The following is a 26,178-nucleotide window of genomic DNA, read 5'->3' as shown; positions in this document are numbered from 1 at the left end:
GGTGGAAATAAAGTAAACTCAGGCTAAACAGTCAGGCATTTACAATTGCAGCTGAATATTTCACCATTTATCCAACAGCAGGAAACAGCATATAAGATACACACAAGAACATATTTGTCCTACAGAGAATATTTATTTTATAGATATGGATGGAACACTCTTCTTGTGTATAAATTATTCATATAAACTGTAAACAAATTAAACTATACAGATGTGTTCAGAACACATTACATTTTGACCCTCAGTAACTATGTCTGTGAAAATGAACATAAAAATAATTATTATAGGCCTAAAATTTTGTTTTCAAATACCTCACTTTTTGAGTTCATGCGCCGATCCTTTTCCAACAGCTCAGAGAGCGTTTTGTGGAGAAGTCTTCTGTATTTCCTTTAGTTTAATGAGTCTCTTCCTCTCAGTGGAGATTATGGCCAATGGAGAAAGACGTCCTTGGTCTGTTCTGGTTCTGGTTCTACTGTATTGTAGCAACGCCACGATGAAGAGGCAGAGAGACAAGAAAGAGGAACTTTGGGCTTTAATTTTGGAACGCATAACACTACATTGCACAGGAGGCATCAACCCCCCCCCCCCACACACACACACACACACACACACACAGATGGTGCAAAAAAGAAGCATCCAGAACACGGTGAAACTACATATAACAGCCAAGGACACAAAGGCAAAAGAAAATCCCGTGCTCAACCCAATTTTGACCAGAGCAGGTAAAGGGGATTGTATCCCACATTTCCCCGCGCTGCCATCTCGGACAGCAGACCCAACATGTACGTGACTGCCACTACAGTATGTTTTTAGTCTTTTTAATGCAGAGAATGACCTCTCCACTGATGCTGTTGTATCTGGTAGAGTGAGAGCCAGCTGCAGTACCTTTGGTGCCTCTGGAACAGTCTGGATTAGCTTCTAGCAGCGTGAACTGCTTCTGATAACGCATCAGTATAGCCACAAAGCAGCTATCAGCTCACGTCTGCCCCTTAGTGAGGCTCGCCTCACCGGCAGCCTGTTCTGCGCCCTTACAGTCAGCGCTCTGACCGCACGTCACTGTAAACTGAGTCCTGCAGTAAGACATGGAAGATCTCCGGAGCTTCACCCGGAGGTTCCGCTCCGTCTGTGATCGCGCAACCCTCAAATTCAGCCATTTTGACCTCAGAAACTGTGTAGAAGGGTCTGAAACTGAAAATGTATCTTTAACATGGATCAGTGTACCTTTTTTTCTGTTTTATCACAATGACAGGTGAGGCCGAGCCTCACTTGTCTCATCTGACCTCACGTCACTGGTGGTAAGGTAGTTTGTGAACCTAACCTGGTTGGGAGCTGTTACCAAAAGAAACTATAAGGTTACGTCAAACTCCTCCCCCCTGAGATTCTGCAGGATCAGTCAGAATCATCTTTTCATTTTGATATGTAACTGATTCATAGACTATGAAAGAGAATCAATTAAATAAAAAAAAAATGTATCACAAGGTGTTTGACATGGATTTGAAAAACATCCAAAACCAATAATTATTCAGATGCTTGTAAGAATAAATGATCTGAAATCTGTTTCACTTCAGACAAAAGTTTCATTTCACGTTTTCATAATTCTTGACAACTGACTCAAATTTGAAACATCATCACCATTAACGTTCTGTTTAACACATTCTCTTCTTTTTTTAATTCACTTTAAGAGTTATTTGTCCAATTTTGTTTTGTTTCCTCAAACCTCTGATAAAGATGGATTTTAATTAGAGCAATAATTAGATGATTGGTTTAATAAAAGAAATTATTTTTTAGATGTCGTATATTTAGTTATGTCAGTCTACACTATTGGAGATACAAATTCATCTGTTGGAGAGGAAGATTATAAAAGCTGAAGGTCTGTTCATAAACCTGCAGATAGATTGAATTAAATGAAGTCAGGATTATTATAGAAATCGCAGTATATATGATGCGATAAAAATTCTTCTGTTTGGATCTTTGATAATAAAACATATTTCATGACTAAGGAAAATATTCATAGAAAGCAATACCAAGAGAAAATCTATTTAACTCTAGTATTGATTTTATGAATATAAGATTATTTTATATGCTGTAAATAAATGAAAATAGTACCAGCAGTAATCAGAAATCATATAGAAAGCTAAGGTGTAGCTCCATGTAGTCTTGATCAATCCTAATTCCTCCCAGAACAGGATTCCTAGTTCACCTCAGGGGTTACATTAGTTGTGTTTTGTCATCTTTTCATTTAAAACTGCTGCAGCTGCACCTTTGATCCTTTAAACTGCATCTCATTCAAATAATAGTGTGTACATTTGTTAATCTCAGGAGTTTTTTTGTAACCAGCAACGTTTCCCTGCATTCCACTTTTCTTTGCTGCCAAATTATTATTATTATTTTTTATTTTATTTTTTTCATAAATGTGTTTAGTGTAGACATACATCCGAATTTCCTCTTCCTCTGACGGTTTGGGTTTTGTTGACCTGTTGACGTGTCAGCCTAAATCTGAGCTTCACTGATGATCTCCTTCTCCTGTGCTCTTGAGAGACTGTAACATTTGGCTGGGGGCAAAATTGAGAACAGAGGTTGGGAGTTGGCCACGGCTTCTTTTGAGCCAGTTCCCCCCCCCCCTTGTCCTTATATGAAATGTATACTGTTAAAGAGTGTTTGGTCTCATTGTTTGCATCTGTCTCTGGTTTTCTTCCTTCATCTAAAGTGTGACGATATCAACAATCCATGAAGGTCTGGTTGTTCTCCGTCCATCTGGATGTTCTCCAGCGCTTTCGTTTGTGGTGATAAGAAGAAGACTAAACTGACATTCAACAACAACCGTGCTGAGGATAAGGCAGCTCTCACTTTTTATTTTATTGATTATATAAAAAATGACAAAAAATGATTGTCAAATTAATTTGAGCCAAGAAAAACATCTATTAGGTACAAGCGACCAAAATGAACCATCTCTGTAGGGTGGCCTGGGAACTCCCTTAGAGACAGCGAGAGAAGCTCGGCCACCAGAGAGCTTGCCGTAGAGTCGCTGCTCCTCCACATCCAGAGGAGCTAGTTGAGGGGTCTCGGGGGAGGTGGAGTGTCTTTCCTGAGACTGGAAGGTCTTGACTTCAGATCCACGAACAAAGTTCGAGCGTCAATTACGTAATTTTAACGTGATATATGCACCGTATACGTGATATAAAAATGATACATTGGTGGTTCAAGCATGAAAAGTCTGTTAGACACACGTGGAAAGCCAAAAATGTGCATGTGCATTTCGCAAAAATCACACACGGTTGTGTAAAATTTATGTAAAGAACGCCCCAACTGCGTATTTCTTGACCGACCAAACATTTTAAACGGCTTTAAACCGAATTCACATAAAGAGCCGTCGGCCGAAACCCTCGATGGAAATAGACAAAAGACGAACGCAAGAAACACTCATGAGTTACGTATATCACGCATGAGTCAGAAAAGACCGACATACGGGGAAAATGCGCAAAATGTTCATAGTAGCAATGAGACACAGCCTTCATACTCAACCGTAAGTAGAAATGACAGAATTTAACTCTACTGCTCTATCAATGAAAGGTTTTTAGGGTTGAGTAGAAAAACACATTTAGGTTTGCCTTATTAAATACAATGAAGATGTATCATCCCTCAAGAGTTTGTATAGTCACCTGATATTAAACCAATTGAAGTAAATGCCAGCGTGCCCACAAAAGTCTGAATACAGCCCCCTACTCTGTCAGCCAACAGAAAGAAGAAATGGTTCAACCTGACTGGTTTTAAGACAGTAAAATACATTTAATAGATCAGGCTTTCTTGAATAGGATGCCAATTAAATCCACTTCATTGACTGATTATAATCAATAGTGAGGACCTTTCCTAAAAGCTGGACCTTTGGGAGTTTGCTTGTCTTAATCATTTGGATGTAAGTTAACGAAGACGACAATGATCTCACAGCAACAACTATCAAATCGTCAAGAAATGAAAAGGACATTTTAAACAATCTGACGTGCAGAATGCTTCATGAAAAAGCAAAAAGGGAAAAAGAGTTGAGGTAATCTTCTCACGTTCCAGATTGTCAACTCTTAATATCAAAATGTGCAATAATTTGTTATTTTATGGCTGCAGTTGTTAAAAGTCTGCAATCACCATCTCGAACTCTGCAGACCTCACTTAAAATGTTGGATATCAAATGTCACGACTATACAATTAGGAAAATGACTAATATCGTTGGAAGAGGCCAAAGCTGCTTTGATGAGAAAAAAGGGCTTAGCACAGCGGCTTATGTTTGCATGTTTCAGTGCTGCAGCTCTGGAGTCATTTTATCAAAAGACCAGGCTTTTCTTTTTTTCTGGTCATTGACATGTTTCCACATTTTAATACCTGTTCATTGTTTTTCCGGGCTGTCACATTTTAGGTGAATGCCCCCTGGGGGGCTAAAGCTACAGTCGGGATGCTTACTCATCAATGGTGAAAATTGGTTTGCTTTTTCACATACTTATTTTGTCATCCGATGCTCCGATCACCAAGGAAACAGAGCAGTATTTTGGTTTCAGTAGAAGAAAGGAGACAGGGAATTCGGCGCTTTGAAACATTCTGGTGAGAGTCTGCCACTCTCCACAGACACCTGTGTTTGCAGGTATCCGTTTATCACAACAGAAACAAGTCAAACGTATGGCTTTATTATCTGAGCAGTAGAAGATGAGGGGGTTTCTCCTGCCCTGGAAGTGATAACAGTTCTGCAGGTGCTGGAGAAAGGTCACAGAAAATCAACGGTAGCTCCTTGATGTGGCTTTGCTTAGAGCTACGTTACACATTTAGCTGTTTTTCTGTGTTTGAGGAAAAGCCCGCTCTAGTCTCAGTGGGCAGTCTGTGCTTGAACACATTTCTATCTGATCCGTTTCTGTCATGTGTTATAAAGGACGGACTGGGAGCGTACGCCGACACTTCCTCAGAGAAGTCCTAGAATCAGCCTTGAAAGTAGAAGGTGACGTGTTAACTTCAGATCTATGTGACAGCTGGAAGTCATATTGTCGCTACTTTCTTCCCTTTGAAAGAAACAATCAGGCGGGGGATTCAAAGCAGATGAAAGCGTCTGTTGGTGTTTAATTTTTAGCCCCCCCGCGGTAGCTGTGATTCTGCTGATAGAAATCATTGAAACGTATTGAGTAACATTTGCTCTGTTGAAACCCCCCCCTGCTTTCTCTTTGTCAAAGTGCTTTCCGTGCTGGTCGGCACACTGAAGAGGGGGGAAAAAAAGGAAAGAAGAGGCGCATGTTTCTGTACATTTTTGTCTCAGTTCGGAGGAAGTTTGCGGTTTGTCATTCGTCTTGTAGCAGAAGAACATCAAGCGCTGAGTGCAGGGATGGAGGCTGTCAGGCTTTGCTTGCAGATTTGTAAATTGTTATCTTAACAGGCTGACATGTATAGGCTGGTGATGAAAGGGCTGAGTCTGTAAGGTAGACACGCAACCCCCCCCCCCCCCCCAACACACATGTACTGCAGCAAAACAGTGAAGGTAATGAGATGCACTATGTGCTATGACTTCCTGTTTCACTGCTTCCTCGTTTCTAACAAAAAAGACAACAGAAACATGCCCATGCATGCAAGTTCTTTCTTTAAAAATATATCTTTTCAAAAAATACACCTTAAAAAAAGGAAATTATCAGAATAAATGCATAGAAATAGTACTTCTTCTGCTTCTTCTCTTCTGTACATGCAAAGATGTGGTGAACTGACTGGGAAAGTTGAAATGTGGTTAGGCAGTTCTGCTGTACTTTCAACTTGAACGGGAATGTGTCCAAAGCTCTTCTAATATTAGAGATGTAGATACTAATGGTGACATTACTTCCTTTATGAAAATGTTGACGTTAAAAGAAGGTGAAGATGTTCGAGCTGCCACTTAGCAAAGAAGCAACCTTTTCCATCTGTGCTAGATTATGGTGATCTTCTTTATATGAATGCATCGTCTTTGTGCCTTTAAATGCTGGACAGTGTTTTCTAGGGTTCATAAATGCACATCCCACTATAAATGAGTGGGATCACCTTGTCTCTCCACTAAGGGCAGTATCACTGGTAGATTTTCAATTAATAATCTTTGGCTGGAATATCTTACAAAAGAACAGGACACTAAACAAACGACCCTCATGAAATGTTTTCAAGGCAAACCTCTAAGAAACTGAATTCTAGCGTAACTGTTCCTCATGATCACAGATTTCTTTATTTTTATGATTCTTTGTTTCAGTGTTTTGACTTTTTACAAATGTTATGTTTTAAAGGGTTCGCAATGATGCTAAATCTACTTTTTGAACTTTTCAGTGTATTATAATGTTAATTTCTCACAAAAACAACCCAAAGTGGTATTTTGATCCGTTCACTCATTTCTGAGTCTTCCTCTAGAAACCTGCTCTCTGAGCACCAGCCCCTCCCAATCCATGAAAATGAGTGTGTCCTCACATTGTGACATCACAAAGTGAAGAACAGCCCCTTCCAGGAAGAGTCTGTGCTGTCAGACTAACACACACACTTTCTCCATGGAGCTAGCGGTGATCAGCTAAATGCTTCCCTTTTATATAAACTATTTGCATATCCATCTTTGCCAAAGTTCAGATGTTGTTCGTTTTGGTGGGCGAAACGCAGACACGCTGCCAAGGCCGGCTCTACGATGACGTCATGAAATGGGCGACACCCACAAGGAGCAGAAGGTAGAGCCTCAGAGATCGAGTCGTCCTACTTCCGGGTTGAACTCCGAAAATAATTCATATTTTTTTTTTTGTGTGAGCCAAAGTACAATATATATGGATAAATATGATGGCAGGATTGATGCCCTTTAATGTTTTTATTGTACTATGTGAACTCCTTGTGTCCTTTTGGATTCTATTGTTGCAATATGCTGCACACTTCCTGCACACTTCCTATTCCTCAAATGTTCTCAGAAAATTGGCAGGCTGGAACTTGGGATCCTGAAGCATTTAGGTTCCATCATGAAAACCAACCCCACACAATAGTTCTACCTCCACCAAGCTCCTCGCTTGACTGAATGCCATCAGGAAAGGACCATTGTCCTGGAAAGCATCAAACAGATTAGTAGATGGGTAAGGCCTTTAGTAAGTGCATCTTCACTGCTCTAGAGTCTAGTGGTGGTGTGGTTGCCATCTAGAAACTTCAGCAGCTTCTCAGTCATACAAGCCCCTTCCATGAAGCTTGTTTGGAGGTCTTTACTGCAGAAAGTCGGGGACCTCTGCTCTCTAAGACATTGTTTCCCAACCCTGGTCCTCAGAGAACACTGCAGTCTTTTTAAAATGCTACCCTGCTCAAAAACACCTGCCTTGGCTGACTGTCATTATCAGCCTGCAGAGCTTGATAAAGGAGATAACTGAGCCGGATGTGGCTCCGGTTAATTGAGGATTTTAAGTTGTCCCTAGGAGTGCATGTGTGTGTGAGGGGTTTGAGCAACAGACTGGCGCCGTGTTAAGGGTGAACCCCGCCTTCGCTGGGATAGGCTCTAGCAGCCCTGTGACCCCGTAAGGGATTCAGCGGGTTCAGAAGATGGACAGATGGCATTTAGTGAGCGGTAAATACATGGATTCAGAAGTGGGAGATCACCACTGTTCCTGGATCTTTCTTACCCAACTGTTAAAGCAAATCCGATTCAGTTCCACTGCATAATGACCATCATGACTGCTAATGAAGCCGCTTCTGAAAGATCATCAGAGCGTACTGAATGGGAAAGGCCTCTAATCAGCTTTAATAATTATGTATGCGTGGTCAGAACATCATTGAAACATGTTCACTCATAAACATTACAAATAATGCAACAAAAGATGCGTTTGCCTATTTGGGCTTCAGAGTCGACAACAGGAACTTGCATTTAGGACATTGTGAAAAGTAGAATATATTCTAGTCATCTCAAAAAAAAGAAATAAAAAATATTATTTTGCTGTTTATTACATTTCTAGAGTTGACGTCACTCATTCCAGCTTTGTTTTTATTGAACTGGCATAAATGTAACATGGACTTTAATTCCTCTAAATCTATTTCTGCATCTGTCAGCACCAAACAGCTCGACATGAATCCTCCTGATCCCAACGCTCAGCCACAGTTCAGAGGCGCGGCGTCCGCAGAAAGCCGCCTTGATGTCCCAGATAAATAAATGAGCAGTCCAACAGGCAAACACAAAGATTTCGCTTTTTTTCCATTTGTGACCCTCTCGTCTCCAGTCTTGTTTTGTCCTCTCTCTTTGGCCACTTTAGTAACAATGCTTTTTAAAAAAAAATAACATAATGTCATACTTTATGCACTAAATCTATAATAATGATAAAATATGTTTGGTTACAAACGGACAGGGGGAGAAAGTCCAAAGCATGAACAGTACCTGCTCTTTATTTGACATGTAAATAAAAAAATGACTTCAAGCGTTTACATAATGTCTAAAAATCAATATGATTTGTTGTGTAAATACTATTACTGATGCTTACTTTCATTTTATTTGCTAAGGCAACAGTTTGTGGCATTTTCCATTCATTAGTAGAATGTGTTTCCATTTGTTTCAACTCTTTGTGTTGTACTGCTCAGCAGACCTGTGCAGGAAATGTTTGTCTAACTTTGCAGAGTCATGGTTCATCGACTGATTTTTGCTTTATTGTTTGCAGTTTATATTCACACGACAATTCAGAATGCAACAGTGACGCATACAATCAGTCTTTCGTTGTAGTCATCTTTTTTTGAGTTAAAGTTCAGTAGAATAAAAAAAGATTAAATCATGACTAAACTAAACATTTTTCTTTTGTTGCAAAAATCATATCATTTTTCCAAAAATGTCAATTTTTCACATGATTCTTTTGCGTCATTGTTCAAATAATCAAATAACCTATAAAATATTGAGATATCTAACATGGAGACATATTTTCTTTAATTTAGGAAAAGCCACTGGAAAGTCTATAAGCACGGCGATCGGCGTTCCCACCCCCAGCCTGTCATTCCTGCGCGATGAGCGACGATGTTTAAGTAACCTTCAAAGTGTCCCCTCTCCATGTCTGCCTGATTTTCTGCTCCATCCTCATGCTGCACACATCCACAGGGCCGCCAGACAAACTCCAAAATGTTGTACTCTGATTCCCTCTCTATGGGTCTGCCGTCGAGCGCCCCTCCAGATTATAGGTTTAATTCCAAAATGAGATATCCACCATTTTGTAAAAGGCTGCTCACTCCCTCTGTGAAGTGATTGCTTGCCTGGGAGCAAAGCTCGTTGTAGATTATCAGGTGCTGTATCGTACAAGGAGAGCCAAGACCTTTTAGATGAAAAGTGTGTGTTGTAAGCGACGTCTGTCTGATGTTTCTAAGTTAAAAAACATGGTTGTGGTTTTTTTCTTTCTTCCAAAAGTGAATCACACAGCCTCATTCCCAAACTCCATTATTATATGCATTAATGTGTGGGTACATGTCAAAGAAGTTTTTATATTTATACAGAACAGAAACAAGTTTTAAACTGTTGGAAAATTTTAAAGGAAATATAGCGTGCCATTTTTAAGCCTTTCAAACTAAGCTATATCGATATATAGGATATATATTGCCTTTGGCACAACAGAGAGCAATTTTTTTTGACTAAATATTAGTTATTTTCCTGAGCTCTATTCCAACCCGAAAGTACGAATCTATGAAGCCCCGCCCATTTTACTACGTCATCCTTGAGTCAGCCTCGAAAGCGTGTCTGCGTTTCGCCCTCGAAAATAAACAACATCCCAACTTTTGCAAGAGAAGTGGACGTGTTTGTTAAGCTGGGGGTGGAGCTGGCAGCTCAGACTCTGCCTGGAAGGGGCGGTCCCTCACTTTGTGATGTCATAATGTAAGGACACACTCATTTTCATGGATTGGGAGGGGCTGGTGCTCAGAGAGCAGCTTTTTGGAAGAATACTCAGAAATGTGTGTATGGATCAAAATACCACTTTGGGGATATTTTATTTTTTTAATGAGGAATTAAAATTATTATGGGCCCTTTAAAGAAAGAGCATCACAATAACATGTCTGAGATCGCCTCCACTAATCTCTTTTAACAATAGATATCTAGAAGGTTCAGCTGAGGGAAAAAAAAGCCCTTTTGCTTGAAAACTCCAAATCTTACAAATGAGATTAATTTAGATTAGGGCTGCACGATATGAGCAAAACTTGCGATGTGCGATATTAGTGATCAATATTGCGATAACGATATAATTTGCGGTATATAAACAAATGGCAAAACAACCAAGAACATCATTACCATCTCATTGCAACAGTTTAAAAAAATGATACTCCAAATGACCCTCGTTGATGTAGGAGGCAAACATCTAACATGAAAGGGCTCATCTGATTGGTCAACATCGGAAAGGGTCCATCCAATTGGTCAAATGCAAAAATGGATTTATTTGATTCGTTAAATGCTTCAAGCTGCCATAGGATTGTTTTAGCACATTTAAGGTAACCATTTATTGCGATTTTTGCTGACTTTTGCGATATGGATATTGCACTGCTTGATATTGCGATAACGATAAATTTGCGGTATATTGTGCAGGCCTAATTTAGATTCTGCTTAATTTAAGTAATCAAACTTAGAAAAAGACAGAATAATTTAAAACTGAAAGTATCACTTGAATAGAAATGTGACACAGTAAGTTGTCATTTGTTAAAAAAAAAACAGAGAAAAGGAAGTTTTTAGTAACGTATAATAACTTACCGTTAATAACAAAATAACTTTTAAGGTAATAGTGCTGGAGGTCAGAACTGCTGGCTGACTTTTATGAAGTAATTTTTTTGAATGTTGTTAACTGCTTTATTTTGAACAAGGCTTAGTCCAGACAAGACAGCTGGGTTTTCTTTGCAACAAAACTGTGTGACTTCTCTTATGGATGTCATGGCAAACGTTCTTGCAATATATGTTCTAAAGTTGTTTGTGATCCTTTTTCTTTTAACGGAGCGGTTACTCTTTGTAATGCAGTGCCATTTGCACGTTCTGACATCTTACAGTATAGACGTTTTTGCACTGAACCCTGCACACTGAGCTTCCACAGAGTTAACTGAAATCCCATCCATCCATTTTCATGCTCTTATCCAGTCCACAGAAACTTCCTCCAGGTCTACTGGGACCCCAAAGGGCTTCCATGTCAGCCGAGGTTTATCATTCTTCTAGTGCATCCTGAATCTTCCCAGAATTCCTACCTAGGAAGGCATCCAGGAGGCATCTGAAAGAGATGTCTGAGCCACCTAACTGCCCTCTCTTGATGTGGAGGAGCAGAAACTCTCCTCCAAGTTCCTCACCAGGCACTCTGTGGAGGAAATTCATTTCGGCCACTTGGATCGAGGATCTTATCCTATCAGTTGTGATCCACGGCTCATGATCGTAGGTGAGGGGGAACACAGATTCACCAGTAAATCAAGAGCTTCGCCTTTTGGTTAAGCTTCTTCTTCCCTGCAATGGATTGATACAGTGATGGCTTTACAGCAGCCGCTGCAACTTTCCCCCTTTAAATCTCTTTCCCTTTTCCTTCCTAGTTCTATTACCCACCTTGGAGACTCCAAGACGGCTACTCTGTTTGGCCTATAGGCTGAAACCATATGAAAAAACCTGGTCCAACCCAAAGCTTACATGTATACAACCCACTTGTTCCCCATGGTGAACCTTAACTCATGACCACTGAGCTGGGAGGCATTCAGCAAACCCACACCGCCTCGCCGTCTCTCACCGTAGGCAACTCCAGGGTGGAGTCCCAACTTCTTGGGAGGAGTTAGGATTCAGAGCCCGAACTATTTTTTTTGTTGTTATGTGATCTTTTCAGGCTTACACAAACAGGGTTTTCGTTGGAAGAGTTCCTAGGGTCGCTAGTCTGGCCCCAGGGTAGGACCCTGGCGACATAGGTTTGGGTCTTGCTTTGAGTTTTCCATAGAGGGCATTAGAAATATGTCTTGAGTGTTGACGAAATATTTGATAACATAAAAAGACTTTGCAATTTCAAGCTGAGGATTGTTGTTTTTACTTTTTTTCTTCACATATTCTTTATTAGATATTTGCAGAAAATTGTATCTTTATTCACAAGTATTGACCTACCTGCAAACAAACTAATGGTTATGTGGTCATGAATGTAGTCAGATGGGCTTTCAAGTGATGATGTTTCCATTGAATTCACAAAACACCTACAGAAGTGAGTTGAAGTTGAAGTTGAATAGTTGTTCAAAATACATATAACTAAAGTGAACTAAAGAAAGGTTAGAAGTCTTTAAAATGTGCTGACTGAGTGGAGAAAAAAAACCTTGCCTTCTGCAGAAAAGATCTGCAGAGGGAAACCCATCAGTCATATGCATTAATAACACATTGAGTCTAGCAATTAATTCAAAAGACCTTTTATCTGAGTGATGAATCTCCCACTGTGGGGTGTAATTCCCCACAATTCTAATGCAATCTAATGTATCCCCAACCCAACTGTCTCAAAATAGGGAGTAGAAAATCTGTTTTGTAAAGTAGGAATGATGCATAAAATGTAAATCTCTATGTATAAATACAGTAGAACCAGCAAGTGTATTTGTGGTGGAGTAATTATAATGACGTTGATGGAAAAAAGTGGGTAGGCTTTGTAAACAGTCAATCAAGCCAATCATTATATCTTAACCGCGTTTATTTGAACATTTGAAGGCACAACACAACTGGCATTAGTGTTGTTTAGCTAGCATACAGCTGTCTGCATTGGGAGGTTGATTTGGTTTGCAGGGCAGCAGTTGTAACAAATATTTCAAGAGCGGAACACTCCTGTCTAGGTTAAAAAAATATTTCTTTCTCCTCCAAACATGACGAGTAGAGTTCTTACCAAAAAGTTCTATTTTGGTTTCATCAGACCATAGGACATTCTCCCAATCCTCTTCTAGATCATCCAGATGCTCTCTAGGAGACTTTAGACGGGCCTGCACATGTACTGGCTTTAGCAAGGGGACACGTCTGGCCCTGCAGGGTTTAGGTCCATGACAGCATAGTGTGTTACAGATGGTAGCCTTTGTTACTTTGGTCCCAGCTCTTTGCAGGTCATTCACTAGATCCCCCGTGTGGTTCTGGGATTTTTGCTCACCGTTCTTGCAATCATTTTGACCCCACGGGCTGAGATCATGGGGGGAGCCCCAGATGGAGGGAGTTCATCGGTGTTCTTGTATGTCTTCCATCTCCTAATAATTCCTCTCACAGGTGATATATTCACACCAAGCTGCTTACCTGTTGCACATCCAGTCTTCCCAGCCTGGTGCAGGTGTTCTGGTGTGCTTAGACAGCTCTTTGGTCTTGGTCATAGTGGAGTTTGGAGTGTGACTGTTTTAGGATGTGGACAGGTGTCTTTTCTACAGATAACCAGTTCAAACAGGTGCCAGTAATACAGGTAATTAGTGGAGGACAGAGGATCCTCTACAGAAGAAGTTACAGGTCTGGGAGAGACAGAAATCTTGCTCAATCATCCAAAATGTTAACCATAAATCACCAAAAATCAGACAGTGGGATTTTCTGGATTATTTTTCTCATTTTGTCCCTAATAGTTGAGGTTTACCTATAATGAAAGTTACAGGTCTCTCTCATCTTTTTAAGTGGAAAACTTGCACATTTGGTGGCTGACCGAATTCCTTTTTTGCCCCACTGTATATGTGTGTTTTCCTGATGTAAATATTCACATGTGTAACATGGCATAAATGTAAGTTTGTAGTGCACTTTTATTACATTTGCGTTGAATTTTTGGAGGTGTCACATATTTGGAAATGCATAAACCTCTATATTGTGTTTCTTTTTGAATCCTTCCTGTCTCTCCTTTGTTTCATGACATTTGCCAACCAGGTCAAGGAATATATGAAGAAAAAGACAATTTTTTTTTTAGAAATCAGATACAAAGCAGCAGCTTTTATATGGATTGAAAAGGTGCTTTTTCATTTCTTCTTACATTCTAGGATCCAGATTTTCACTTCTGTTTATACTTAAGTGAAAAAGACTCTGGAAACAAAGGCATTTGGTTCCTCTTCACTGGTGAAAGTAGCAGAGATTTGCTTCAAAAACATAAAGCTTTTAATTAAAAACCTTCTTGTAAAAGTGGCATCACGTGGCTCAGAAGGGATAAAATGATGCTGGCTGAAGCATCATGAATGCTCTAATAGACAATTTCACTAACTCTACCAGTTTGCACACAGAATGATGGACATTTATGTTCATCAATCAAAAATGTCATTTGTTTGAACTATATATGTTTTAATGAGGGAAAGTATTTGGAGCAGAACTGGGTCTGCGGTTTTTGCATTCTTTTCCAGAACGTGATGGAAGCTAGAACGTACCAAATGTTGTAATCCACCAAAAACCACTGGGGGCAGGTTGCAGAAAGAAGCCCTTTCCTATTGATTCCCATTAACAAGTCCCATTTTACATTTACAATAAGTATATTTACAGTCTTGTTTCAAGCATCTACTTTTTTGCTTAGTTTGCTTAAGTTTTGAGAAATAACAGAGAGGATGGTCAATACCATCATCGTCCTCTTGCAAGAAAACAGCTCCTGCTCCAGAGGCACTGGCATCAACCTCCAACTTAAAAGGGCGTTCAAAGTCAGGGGCTGCCAGAACTGGGGCACAGCTTAGACATTAGACATTGAGCTGACCAAATAAATGGGATTTTTGTACTGGTTAAACTAGTTAAAGGACTTAAAATGTCTAAAAAATTATGACAAAAACCACGATAGTAGCCAGCCATCCCCAAGAAACGAAAAAGTTCTTTGAGATTTTGGGGGACAGGAAAACTAACAATGGCATGTACCTTGTCTTTGAGAGCACGGACATGTCTCTGACCAACCTCTTTACCAAGGTAAAACACTGTGGCTTTTCCAAAGTCACATTTAGCCAAATTAAGGGTTAGCGAGGCCTTACACAATCGATCAAAAACTTCCCTTAAGGTGGCCATGTGAGATTCCCATGTAGGTGAATATACAACAATATCATCCAGATACACCTCACAGTTACTTACACCTGAAAAAACAGTGTGCATGAGGCGCTGAAACGTTGCAGGGGCATTTTTAAGACCAAATGGCATAACTGTATATTGTAAAAACTGATGGAGTAACAAATGCAGAGATCTCAGATGCACAAGAGGTTAACAGAACTTGCCAATAACATTTAAAGAAATCCTATTTTGTGTCACATTTGGCAGAACCAACCCGGTCAACACAATCCTCCATGCGTGATAATGGATACAAATTAGTTTTGGTGACCTTGTTCACTTCTTGAAAGTCAGTGCAGAAGCGGAAAGTATTGTCAGGCTTGGGTACAAGCAGACATGGAGAACTTCATGAGCTGGAGCTAGGAACAGCAAAACCATTCTCTAGAAGGTAGCTGACCTCCTGTTGAAGCTGGTTGTGCTTGACAGGATTAATATGGTAAGCATGTTGTTTTATTGGGTCGTTATCCCCAATGTCATGGGAGATCACTGAAGTACAAGTTGGAATATCGGAAAATAGAGAGACATAATCTTTATCTAATAAAGAAACCTCTGTCTTCTCAGATTCAGCCAAATGACTCAAGTAGGAGCCTAAGTCCTTCAAAATCTCTGAATTGTTGAGCTGTGAGGAAGGTTCTACTTGGCGAAGACCATCACTTTCAGGGTGATATTTAGACGGGGTGTTCACAGAAGATACAGAGGCAACAACTGTCTGCTCACGATCAAAATAGCGTTTGATCATGTTGACATACCCTGGATTTGCTCTGTCAGGAGTACTGACTACATATTCAGTTTCACTAAGCTGCTCTTCTTTAGATTCATGTTTGCTCTCACGAGATGTCAGCATCAGAAAATGAAGCCCCTCGTCCCAGTCCTTTTGAGATTCTAAACAAAGTTTTCTAATCATAAACTTCATGGTCTGATGAAAACGTTCTAGGGTACCTTGTTACTGGGGATGATATGCACTTAACATTCGATGTGTAGTGGAGAGCGTTTTGAGGACTTGACTGAAGATGTGAGATGTGAAGTTTGAGCCCTGGGCAGTTTGGATAACTTTTGGAGTGCAGGGGAGCAGGTGGAATGCTTTGATTAGGTTTTCCACTCATCTGACTGACACACATGACATGTGGCAATATGCAGATACATCAGACTTCAAACCCGGCCAAAAGAAATGTCGAAGAATAAGATTAGTCGTTTTTTTAATACCTAAATGACCTGCGTAGAACTGTAGAACTACCAGATGTTCAACAACATTCCAACCTAGGTTATACCAAGTGCAGGGGGAAACCAGGTACGCACCAACAGACCATTTTTAATGTGGTATGGCAACTTTCTCCTGCTAGAGTTAACAGCAGTAAAACAGTTTGCTAACGAAAGATCATTCTTTTGAGCTTGCATAAATTCTTCCTTGTCGACAGCAAAGGTTAGTGTAGCGTCCACAAATGACAAGTTATCATTCACATTGTTCTTAGGTTTTTCCCCATCAGATTTAACCATTTCATTTTTGTCATCTTTGCACAAGAATGTATCGGACAAATTAAGAACATCACCCATCTTTCGCATGTGTGCATGAGTTGTCAGCAACAGAAGCACCAGTATTTAAAACTACAGGACTTTCAAGGATTTCAGGAGTAGGAAAAACTTTATCTCCTGCTAGATCATTACCAAGGATCATGCGTATTCCTTGTGTAGGTAAATGATCTCTGAGTGCAACCACGACTGGCCCTGACACAAGTGGAGAACGCAGGTAAACTGTATACATAGGTGCTCGAATAACACTCATTTTCACTCCCCATACCAAAGTGTCAAAACCACAAGGAGAATCAGGAGAAAATGGTAGGAGACTGCTAAGCAGAACTTAGTGACTGATTAGCTCCAGTGTCACGCAGAATAGTGACTGGAACCACATCCTTTTCTGATTCTGTGAGGGAAACCATGCCTTTGAATATGAAAGGTTTGAAACCCTCATCTGTCTCGTCTTTGCAACCAGTTGACTTAGATGAAAGTGCAGGACTAGCCTGAACAAAACTGACACTTTTAGGCATTTTTATGTTTTTCTTCTGTTCCTTCCTGGCAAGGACAGGACAGATAGAAATAACATGTCCTTTTTCACGACAGTAAAAACACTCACGGCTGTCAGGAGGCACAGTTCCCACGTGCGGCGTAACTTTGAGCAAGGCTTTTGGCTTCCTAATGCCAGCTGGAGAACTGTTAACACGTTTGGGGGAAAACACAGATCGATGAGTCAGCACAAATTCATCTGCCAGTACAGCAGCACTGGTCAAAGATGTGACTTTCTCCTCATTTAAATACATAATGATTCTTTTAGGAAGGCAAGATTTAAATTATTCCAGTAGCACCAGTTCCCAAAGCTGAGCAAAATCATCCACTTTACAAGCAGCACACCATTTATCAAAACGAACACTTTTCTCCCTCGCAAACTCCACATATGTCTGGGTGGCTGATTTTCCACATGCCTTTGTCTGTATGCTTCTGGGACCAATTCATATGCTCTCAATACAGTGGCCTTCACAACATCATAATTTAAACTTTCATCAATGGACAAAGTGGTACAAACCTCCTGGGCTTTGCATTGGCCATCCTAATGTAGAGTAATAACCTAATGTAACCAAATGCGTTGAAATAGGAGTCAACCTCAGTTTCCCTGAAGGAAGGAACGAGAGCAATGTGTTTACTCATGTCAAACTGAGGTGAAGCAGCAGAAGATGACGGGATCGCAGAGGCATTGGAAACAGCAGGTGTGTCTTTTCCCAGCTCCAGGGCATGCACACGCAGGTGCATAAGCTCAAATTCACGGGATTTAGATTCAAGATCTATTTACTTCATTCGGAGGATGTGTTTGAGATCTTCTGTGGGGATCCTCGCATGAAGAAGCATGAGTGGGTCAGAGACAACACCTGCATGGGCCACAGGAGCATCTATCCCTGCCTCTAACTTGCCAGGAAATTCAATGGGTTCTACTGCCTCTGCTGACGTACCGTCATCATCCCTGAGCGCACTTTCAACCCGAGACCTGGTGGGAGACAACCGCAGGACTCCCTGCTCCGCTAGGTGTCTTCTCAACATTAACTTTTTATCAGGCTTACGAGTCGCAGCCGGAATATAGACATCATAATACTTGGCAATGATTAACAAATCTGCTTTAGTGCAGTCATCCAGCTTGTGCAGCTGTGGGTCAAGAACAAAGTAATCGAAGTTGAAAGCCATGACTACCAACAAACAGATGGACACCAGAAACCAAGCAATCAGTTATCAAAAACAATGATATACACAAACGGATATTCAAATCCCGGACGAGCCCCCAATTATGATATGCACCTTATGTCTAAGGTTGTGGGGCATAACATAAAGAAGAATAAAATAAGAAAATGACCCAAAATGCAAAAAGTAGGCCCTCAAAAACCACCAAATTTAATAAAGCTGCCAAAACCAATTTCTGTGCAAATAATGGTTTATTGTCCCAACTGTAGAGGAAAGAAAAAGGAGCGTCTAACTTCAGGGTGAACCCAGGCCAAAATAACAGACAAAAAATAACTAACTCAAATGTCAAATGCTCTACCTGACCTTCCAGAAACCAAAGTAAAAATAAATGACAGAGTCTGACCTGTCTCCTTGAACCTCAACCAAAACAGGAGAAAACAGTCAAACATAATAGCCGTTCAACCCTACTGCTCTACAAACACAACACAAATCCTAATACAAGTTACACCAAGAAGCTAAGCTTCACGAAGGAGTTTACACAGCCAAAAGGCCTCACACAAACACTTAAGTTTTGTCAATGGGGGGAAGGACAGACAGAAACTCCAGCCAAAGACTTCTTCCCCCCATTGGGCCGTGGAGGTGCCAGGATTTTAAAGTTCCATCCTCCAATCACGTGCAGCCATCAATCTTCCTCCCTCCAATCCTGAACACCAGCACCACCACTCACTCATCTTCCAATCCTGGGCAGCCACAAGGCCTTAGTGCAGCAATCCAGGTCACCTGAAAAAAACAAAACAGAACCTACACACAAACAAAAGTACTTTTACCCCCTACACAAACACTCAATATCCAAAACATCAAATACAAATGAAATAAAAGCATACACCAATAAGACAAGGGTCATAACAGTCTAATTAAGTCATTTTTGTCATTGACTTAATTAGCTCAGATTTATAGATTAAAGTCTTTGGAGAGTCTATTGTCTTTCTTGAGATGTGTTTTCTGTCAGAATCCCCCCTTTCAGCTCTGATCAGAGACGTGATGTTAGTGGAAGAGCTGCAGTTGGAAGAGAATGTTCAGCAGTTTGTTAGTAAAGCGGAACCTCCAAACTACCCAATGCTGGTTACTTGACATCATAAATGCATGCTGTTGATGGATCCTGGTGATGGAAGAGTTTTTGAAAGACTTATTTATCAAATTAATTCATTTTTAATCAAGTTTGATTGGAAGCAGAGACGAAACATAAAATATACAATAATTGTTTTTGAAACTGTGCTCCCTGCTGAGCTTGCTGTCCTCATTCATCCTCGGTGATCACTTTCATCTTCTGTCTTGTTCCTACAGAGGCGCCTCCATCTGGGATGTCCAAGAATGGATACTTCTTTCAGGAAATGGGTGAGTGTGAGCCCCCGTCTGGACAAACTGACTGTCTGTAATAAAGGAAAAAAAAAAAAAGAAAATGACAGAAAAACAGAGACTACATGAAACTGAGCCAAAGCCGCCATGAATCTTAACTCCAACGAATGAGAAACGGATGAAAAAAACTCAATTTAAGGATTGGAGCTACAGTATAAAAAAAGAGTCTGCCCTGGCTCCACACTTTGCTACTGAGCCCGTGTCCTGACATTAAGATATAAAAATAAATCTTGTTCCCACAGATAATTATCTCGTTCGCACGAAATACTATTCCGTTCCTACAAGATACTATTCTGATCCCACAAGATACTTTTGCGTTCCCTCAAAATACTATTCCGTTCCCTCGAAATGTTTAACTTGTGCGAACGCAATAATTATGTTGTTCGAACGCGATAATTAATCCGTTCGAACGCAGTAATTATTCACGTCATAAGTCATAGGCAGATATGCTCTCTGTACGCCGGCAAAAGCCGCTTTCAGCTGTAACTTCCGTGTCTCTGTGACCCATATTTGTTCAAAAAAGGAACATGAAAAACAAAAATGATCACTTTATTACCGTCTCAATGAATATAAGAAAAATATCAAAAGATTTATGATAACTAGGCTGCTTTGTCATACGATAGCTCCTGCTAGGCTACTACTAGCTCCGCCGCAGAGCTCTTTGATGTATGCCGGCATTTGGGCAACTGGCTGGTCTGTTGTCAGACAGCTGATATTGTAGTTTAGGGTCGAATAGGAATAATAATATTCAGGACTTGTCTTTTATTAACTTTAGCAGTCAGTCGCTTTACATTCAAAGGCTATTATGCTACATGCTAACTGACTAGCCGATCATATCCTGTTATTAATTTACGTCATAGATTTACAGCAGATACCTTCACATTTCTGTCTGTGTGTGTCTCATTACATTGCATTGAAGACACGGAGGATGTTTAGAGAACAGATTTATATATTTTAAAAAGCACAGAAGCACCCATCGTATTCACGTTCACATGATGATGATCTGGTACGCCCTCAGTCATCTTGCTGCAAAAGCCGCTTCCTGCCGCTACTTCCGTGTCTCTGTGAGCATTCAATAGGGGTAAAAATAAAAGCAAGAATGGTCGATCTGTTATTTTCTCGATGAAAATCTGAAAAATATCATATTAAGCTGGCTACTTCGCCTAATACACTTACCTTTAGCTCGTAGCATAACAACAATAGCAGTACGTCACGTTTCCCAGCATGCTTTGCTGCCAATCATTGGTCTTGTTGTTAGACCTTGGTCACAGGGACACGGTGATTGGCCAATGATTGGCAGCAAAGCATGCTGGGAAACGTGACGTACTGCTATTGTTGTTATGCTACGAGCTAAAGGTAAGTGTATTAGGCGAAGTAGCCAGCTTAATATGATATTTTTCAGATTTTCATCGAGAAAATCACAGATCGACCATTCTTGCTTTTATTTTTACCCCTATTGAATGCTCACAGAGACACGGAAGTAGCGGCAGGAAGCGGCTTTTTTGCAGCAAGATGACCGGAGGGCGTACCAGATGATGATCATGTGAACGTGAATACGATGGGTGCTTCTGTGCTTTTTAAAATAAATAAATCTGTTCTCTAAACATCCTCCGTGTCTTCAATGCAATGTAATGAGACACACACAGACAAAAATGTGAAGGTATCTGCTGTAAATCTATGACGTAAATTAATAACAGGATATGATCATGATTGGCTAGTCAGTTAGCATGTAGCCTAATAGCCTTCGAATGTAAAGCGACTGACTGCTAAAGTTAATAAAAGACAAGTCCTGAATATTATTATTCCTGTTCGACCCTAAATTACAATATCAGCTGTCTGACGACAGACCAGCCAGTTGCCCAAATGCCGGCATACATCAAAGAGCTCTGCGGCGGAGCTAGTAGTAGCCTAGCAGGAGCTATCGTATGACAAAGCAGCCTAGTTATCATAAATCTTTTGATATTTTTCTTATATTCATTGAGACAATAATAAAGTGATCATTTTTGTTTTTCATGTTCCTTTTTTGAACGAATATGGGTCACAGAGACACGGAAGTTACCGCTGAAAGCGGCTTGGTTTTGCCGGCGTACAGAGAGCATATCTGCGTGTATGACTTATAACGTGAATAATTATTGCGTTCGAACGGATTAATTATTGCATTCGAACAACATAATTATTGCGTTCGCACGAGTTAATCATTTCGAGGGAACGGAAAAGTATTTTGAGGGAACGCAATAGTATCTTGTGGGAACGGAATAGTATTTCGTGCAAACGACATAATAACCTGTGGGAACAAGATATTAATCTGTGGGAACACGATATATTTTTATATCTTAATGTCAGGACACGGGCTCCGTACTTTGCTGCATTTGAAGAATAAAGAAAGAAAGAAAGAACTTAGTTCTTACTGTTGTGATAACAGAAGTTTCATTACCTTCAAGCATGAAGAGGATCCCAATTAGTTTGTGCTGCACAGGCCGTCAGGATGGAACACAGCTGCCCTGGATCTCCCCCGTCTCCCTTAGCCAATTACTCCCTTCTTGTAATACTCCCATTCACTCAGCAAATTCCCAGCTCCCATGCTGCGGCTCAGCATAACTATCTTTATTAGGCAACCTTTTGTGAAAGCATAAATGCAATTACATTATTTTTGGCATAAGCATTACCCTTCATTGTCATAGTAGTCGTTCATTATTAGAGGATTTTGTTGAAGCTTGGAATCCACACGACGACCAGAGTGGATTAAATGTGCTTGACTGCTCTGCCTTGCACTTAGGAGGGGGTCTCTGTTGGATCTGTGCTCTCATGTCCCTAAAGTTTTGGTTTTGAGTTAAAACCTGATCCGTCACTGCCAAGAACACGAAGCAGTTCTACTTTCTGCCGCTCACGTTCACACGCAGCAGGCACATCTCAGCTGAACTTTGACCGTTTGTCCTGAACACGGGAAGCATGTCGCCATCTAAGAAGAGTTGTGGCACCGAATGCAAAGGATGCAAACGTGTTCCTATATGCGAGTGTGTTCTGTGTCAGTGTGCTAACTCCCCCGACACACCTCAAAGGCAGCGGGGAGGTGGGGGATGCACATCAATCATTCAATGTTTTCATATCTACCACATTTCATCCCTCGGCTCGTGTTCCTTCTGCATATTGCATGCTTGTTTTTATCAGTCACACTTATGAGGGGCAGCTTAGCATCCCATTCAGCCTGTCTGTTCTGAGAACTGAATTATTCAGTGGTTATTTGAGTCATTTTGTGAGAAAATATCAACCTCCCATTTCAATGATGCATTGCACATTTTGCTTTTGAAGCCCCATATGTCAGAAACAACAGTTTAGGGTGAATTTAAAAACGTAAAACACCTTTGGGTGCGTTGTTGGTAGAGTCGGAGGAGCTTTTTTCCAAGGTGACTTGAAGGTCACAGCCCGGTTGGTAAGTCTGAGGCACTAACGGAAGCGGGCACAGCAACAGCACAGATTAGAGCTGCAAGATATTGAGTTCATCCTTAAATTTCTCATGTCATCTGGGTCAAGTTGAGCTGCTGCTCCTCCACACCTGGGTAGGCGGGATGAGGTAGACACAAAGGGTGAGTCCCACTTTCACCTCCCTCTACCCCACTGTGACGGGGTTTTCTTAGCAATGAATAAATAAATCACTTGAAGATAAGATGACCAAGCCAGCAGACTCCAAATACCAAACAATGGGATTTTATTGTTCCCCCATCCATCTGCTGTAGAATCCATCCATCTACAGCAGTGTTTTGAAACCTAAACAAACCAAACCAGTTCCACCTGGGTCGTTAACAGCTGAAAGAGATGACCAGTTGGGGAGGGAGTCACTGGCTCCCCAACCCCCAGCTGAGGACAAAGGACTCTTAACGACCCGAAACCATATAGGCTAAGTTGACAACACCATCCAGTTTCAGGTCTGACTCCTCCCCCATGAGCGCATATATACCAGCTCTTCGACCAGCTAATTCAGAATTGACAAAGCCTTTTGGATAAGAGGTGAAACTTCTTCTAACTTTAAAACCAAGTCCAGATGACAACCCCTAAACCTACTACAATTTTCCCCCATTAAAATATTCATAGAAAGAATATAAATGATTCCGGGAGAGCCTGTTGCCTCCACTGCAACCAAGACTGCTCTCTCCCAACCAGGAAAAGTTCACCCATTATAAAGACTTAGCCCCTCCCACAGGCCAGTTAACCAAACACTTCTTTCAAAGCAACTCCTGCCCTGAAGGATTCTTAAACATAACTCCAGAATTAAAGATACTTAACAACAACAAAAAAGATTTAACAAATGAAATGCAGAAACAGAATCAATTAAACAGAAAGAGAAACAAAGCAAAAAAAATAAAAAATAACCCAAACAATTCTTACATGTGAAGCCACTTCCTGTTTCCTGTGGATATATATGCTGATATGTACAATGCCCTGGTTTGGCTTTTTGTGTAGGGATACTTAGACAGTGAGTAAGATTCTGTTTAAAACAAAGTGTGCACCCTTAGAATTAAAACAAATTTAAAATGTGAGGGATTTGTTTGCCTGGGGGTGTGCATGTGTCCAGTGAAACTATAAACTGCTACTGGGCTGGGAGAAAAGAGACAAACAATCAGGGCTGGTGTTCAGGCGCTGTCCTGCAACCTGTTACGCTACTTCGTCACACCCACCCCTACTTTCAGCGGTGTCCCAGTTCTCCTTTATGAAGGGGTTTAGTCACAACTGTGCTTATGGGTGGATATGCGCCCTCAGTGGACAAAAATTGGGCAAATCTGCACGCAGGTGGCCCACATGAAGTGTCAAGGTCGTAGACTATAGAGCCTGTAGAGAACACGTGCACATGCACTTTGTTTTCTACAGGTGACAAGTCGTAGCGAACACTTAAACAACAGGTATGGGTAAGTAAAGGTGAAGAAGTAGGTAAGACGCAGACGTGTCATATGGATTTTTTGTCTTTTCAAATCCCCCACCCAAAGCCTCCACACTCCACAGGGAGCCGTCAGTGCTTTTCACGTGATGAGTGCGCACAACCTATGTGCAGCCTGATGGTGAGAATTTAGACAGTCAGAATGTAGTGTGTGGACATCCTACATGCATCCTACGTATCACCTGATCACCCCATCCTGCATGGTCAGTAAGGAGCCAGTCCTCGCACCTTACCAACAACTAGAGTGATGTAACGACAGCATCACCCATGTGTCACAAATGGGTCTAACTTAGAATCAGAATCAGAAACTTTTATTGTCATTTTGCAGTGCACAACAAACTTATTTCCAGCTGCTCTTTTTCAACAAATACCTATACAAGTAAGAAATACTGTACAGTATAATAGGAATAATCATTGCACAAAAACTTAAAGTGCAGCCAGAGCATGTCACAGTGTATATAAAGGAGATTAGTGGGTTGTGTTAAGTCTGTGAGGGGGGTAGGGGGTGGATGGACTTCACAGCTCTGGGGAAGAAGCTGTTTCTCAGTCTTGGATTTTCCCGTATCTCTTTCCATAGGGAAGAGGTACAAACAGTTGGTTTACAGGTACGACCAGCCCTCCGTCGGACCCGGCTGCCTTACCCTGAGCCTGTGCGGTTTTGACCCCCCAGGCCAAGTCAATTTCCATGCGGGAACCTCCCAAATGGATAAATAAAGTTGTCTATCTATCTAAGTCCTTCCTGTCTTGAGTGGTGCAGCTCTCCTAACGTACCATGGCACTCAGACAGAGGATGCTTTCTATGGTGGCTCTGCAGAAGTCCCCTAGAAGTTCTGTTGAGAGTCTGGTCCTCTTAATCTTCTTGAGAAAGAAGAGTCTCTGTTGAGCCTTCTTCACCAGGTGGGTTGTGTGCAGAGACCTAAGCAAAGTGGCTGGGAGATAGCCCCTTTCATTGTGCTGAGGCAGAAAAAGATAGAAATGATATCCTGCATTTGCTGATTGTCACTGCTGTAATGATGCGGTACAGCAGGTAAATGCAGAGGGGGACTTGGTTCTCCTGTTTACAACATGAATGTTATGATTCCATTATAGAGTAAATGCTTCCTGACTAGACTGAATGGAGTTTTAAATGTCTGTGCTTATAGATTGCTGTTAATGATACCCAAATTGGAGAAAAACGAATTTGATAGATTTTAAAATTCAATAATCCATCCAGTAAATAACATGAATCCACGTTTATCACGATGCAGTTTGACTATTACACATACAGATTCTTTTTTTTTTTTTGCATAATGTTCTTTTTTTTTTAAATTGGAAACTATTTTTATGTAAATCCCTTTCAGTGACATTAATAGGACAAGTTCTATAAAAATAAAGTTTGATTTTCTTTCTTTTACTACAAACAATATGTCCCTGTAATGATCCGGCCGTCGTTCACTGTTGTAGTTGTATCATTGAATCGACCAAAAAATGCTCTTCTTCTGAAGACAAAGCACCTGTCTGTTACATCATTAAAGTAGACACAGGTTTACGGGTTATGTTTGAAATCAATTCAAAATTTGTCTTTCACTTTGAGACTTTTGGGTTTCTTGAAAGTGCTTTTGCTATATTGGAGCCAAAGGCAGTTTGCAGCTCTTCTAACCCATCACTTAATAGG

General features: G+C 40.8%; 1 protein-coding gene across 3 annotated transcripts in view; it reads left to right on the top strand.

Moving 5' to 3' along the window:
- The window catches only part of slc4a11 (solute carrier family 4 member 11), a 144,791-nt gene that overhangs the window by 15,022 nt on the left and 103,591 nt on the right, over positions 1-26,178 (top strand). For all 3 annotated transcript variants that reach the window (XM_011490712.3, XM_011490714.3, XM_011490713.3), the window contains exon 2: positions 19,523-19,573. In XM_011490712.3, coding sequence (XP_011489014.2) covers positions 19,523-19,573 — 51 coding nt within the window. The remainder of the gene's footprint in view (positions 1-19,522; positions 19,574-26,178) is intronic.

Source organism: Oryzias latipes, chromosome 22 (genome assembly GCF_002234675.1).
Source record: "Oryzias latipes chromosome 22, ASM223467v1".
NCBI lineage: Eukaryota > Metazoa > Chordata > Actinopteri > Beloniformes > Adrianichthyidae > Oryzias > Oryzias latipes.
This window is presented reverse-complemented; position numbering and strand designations above follow the sequence as displayed.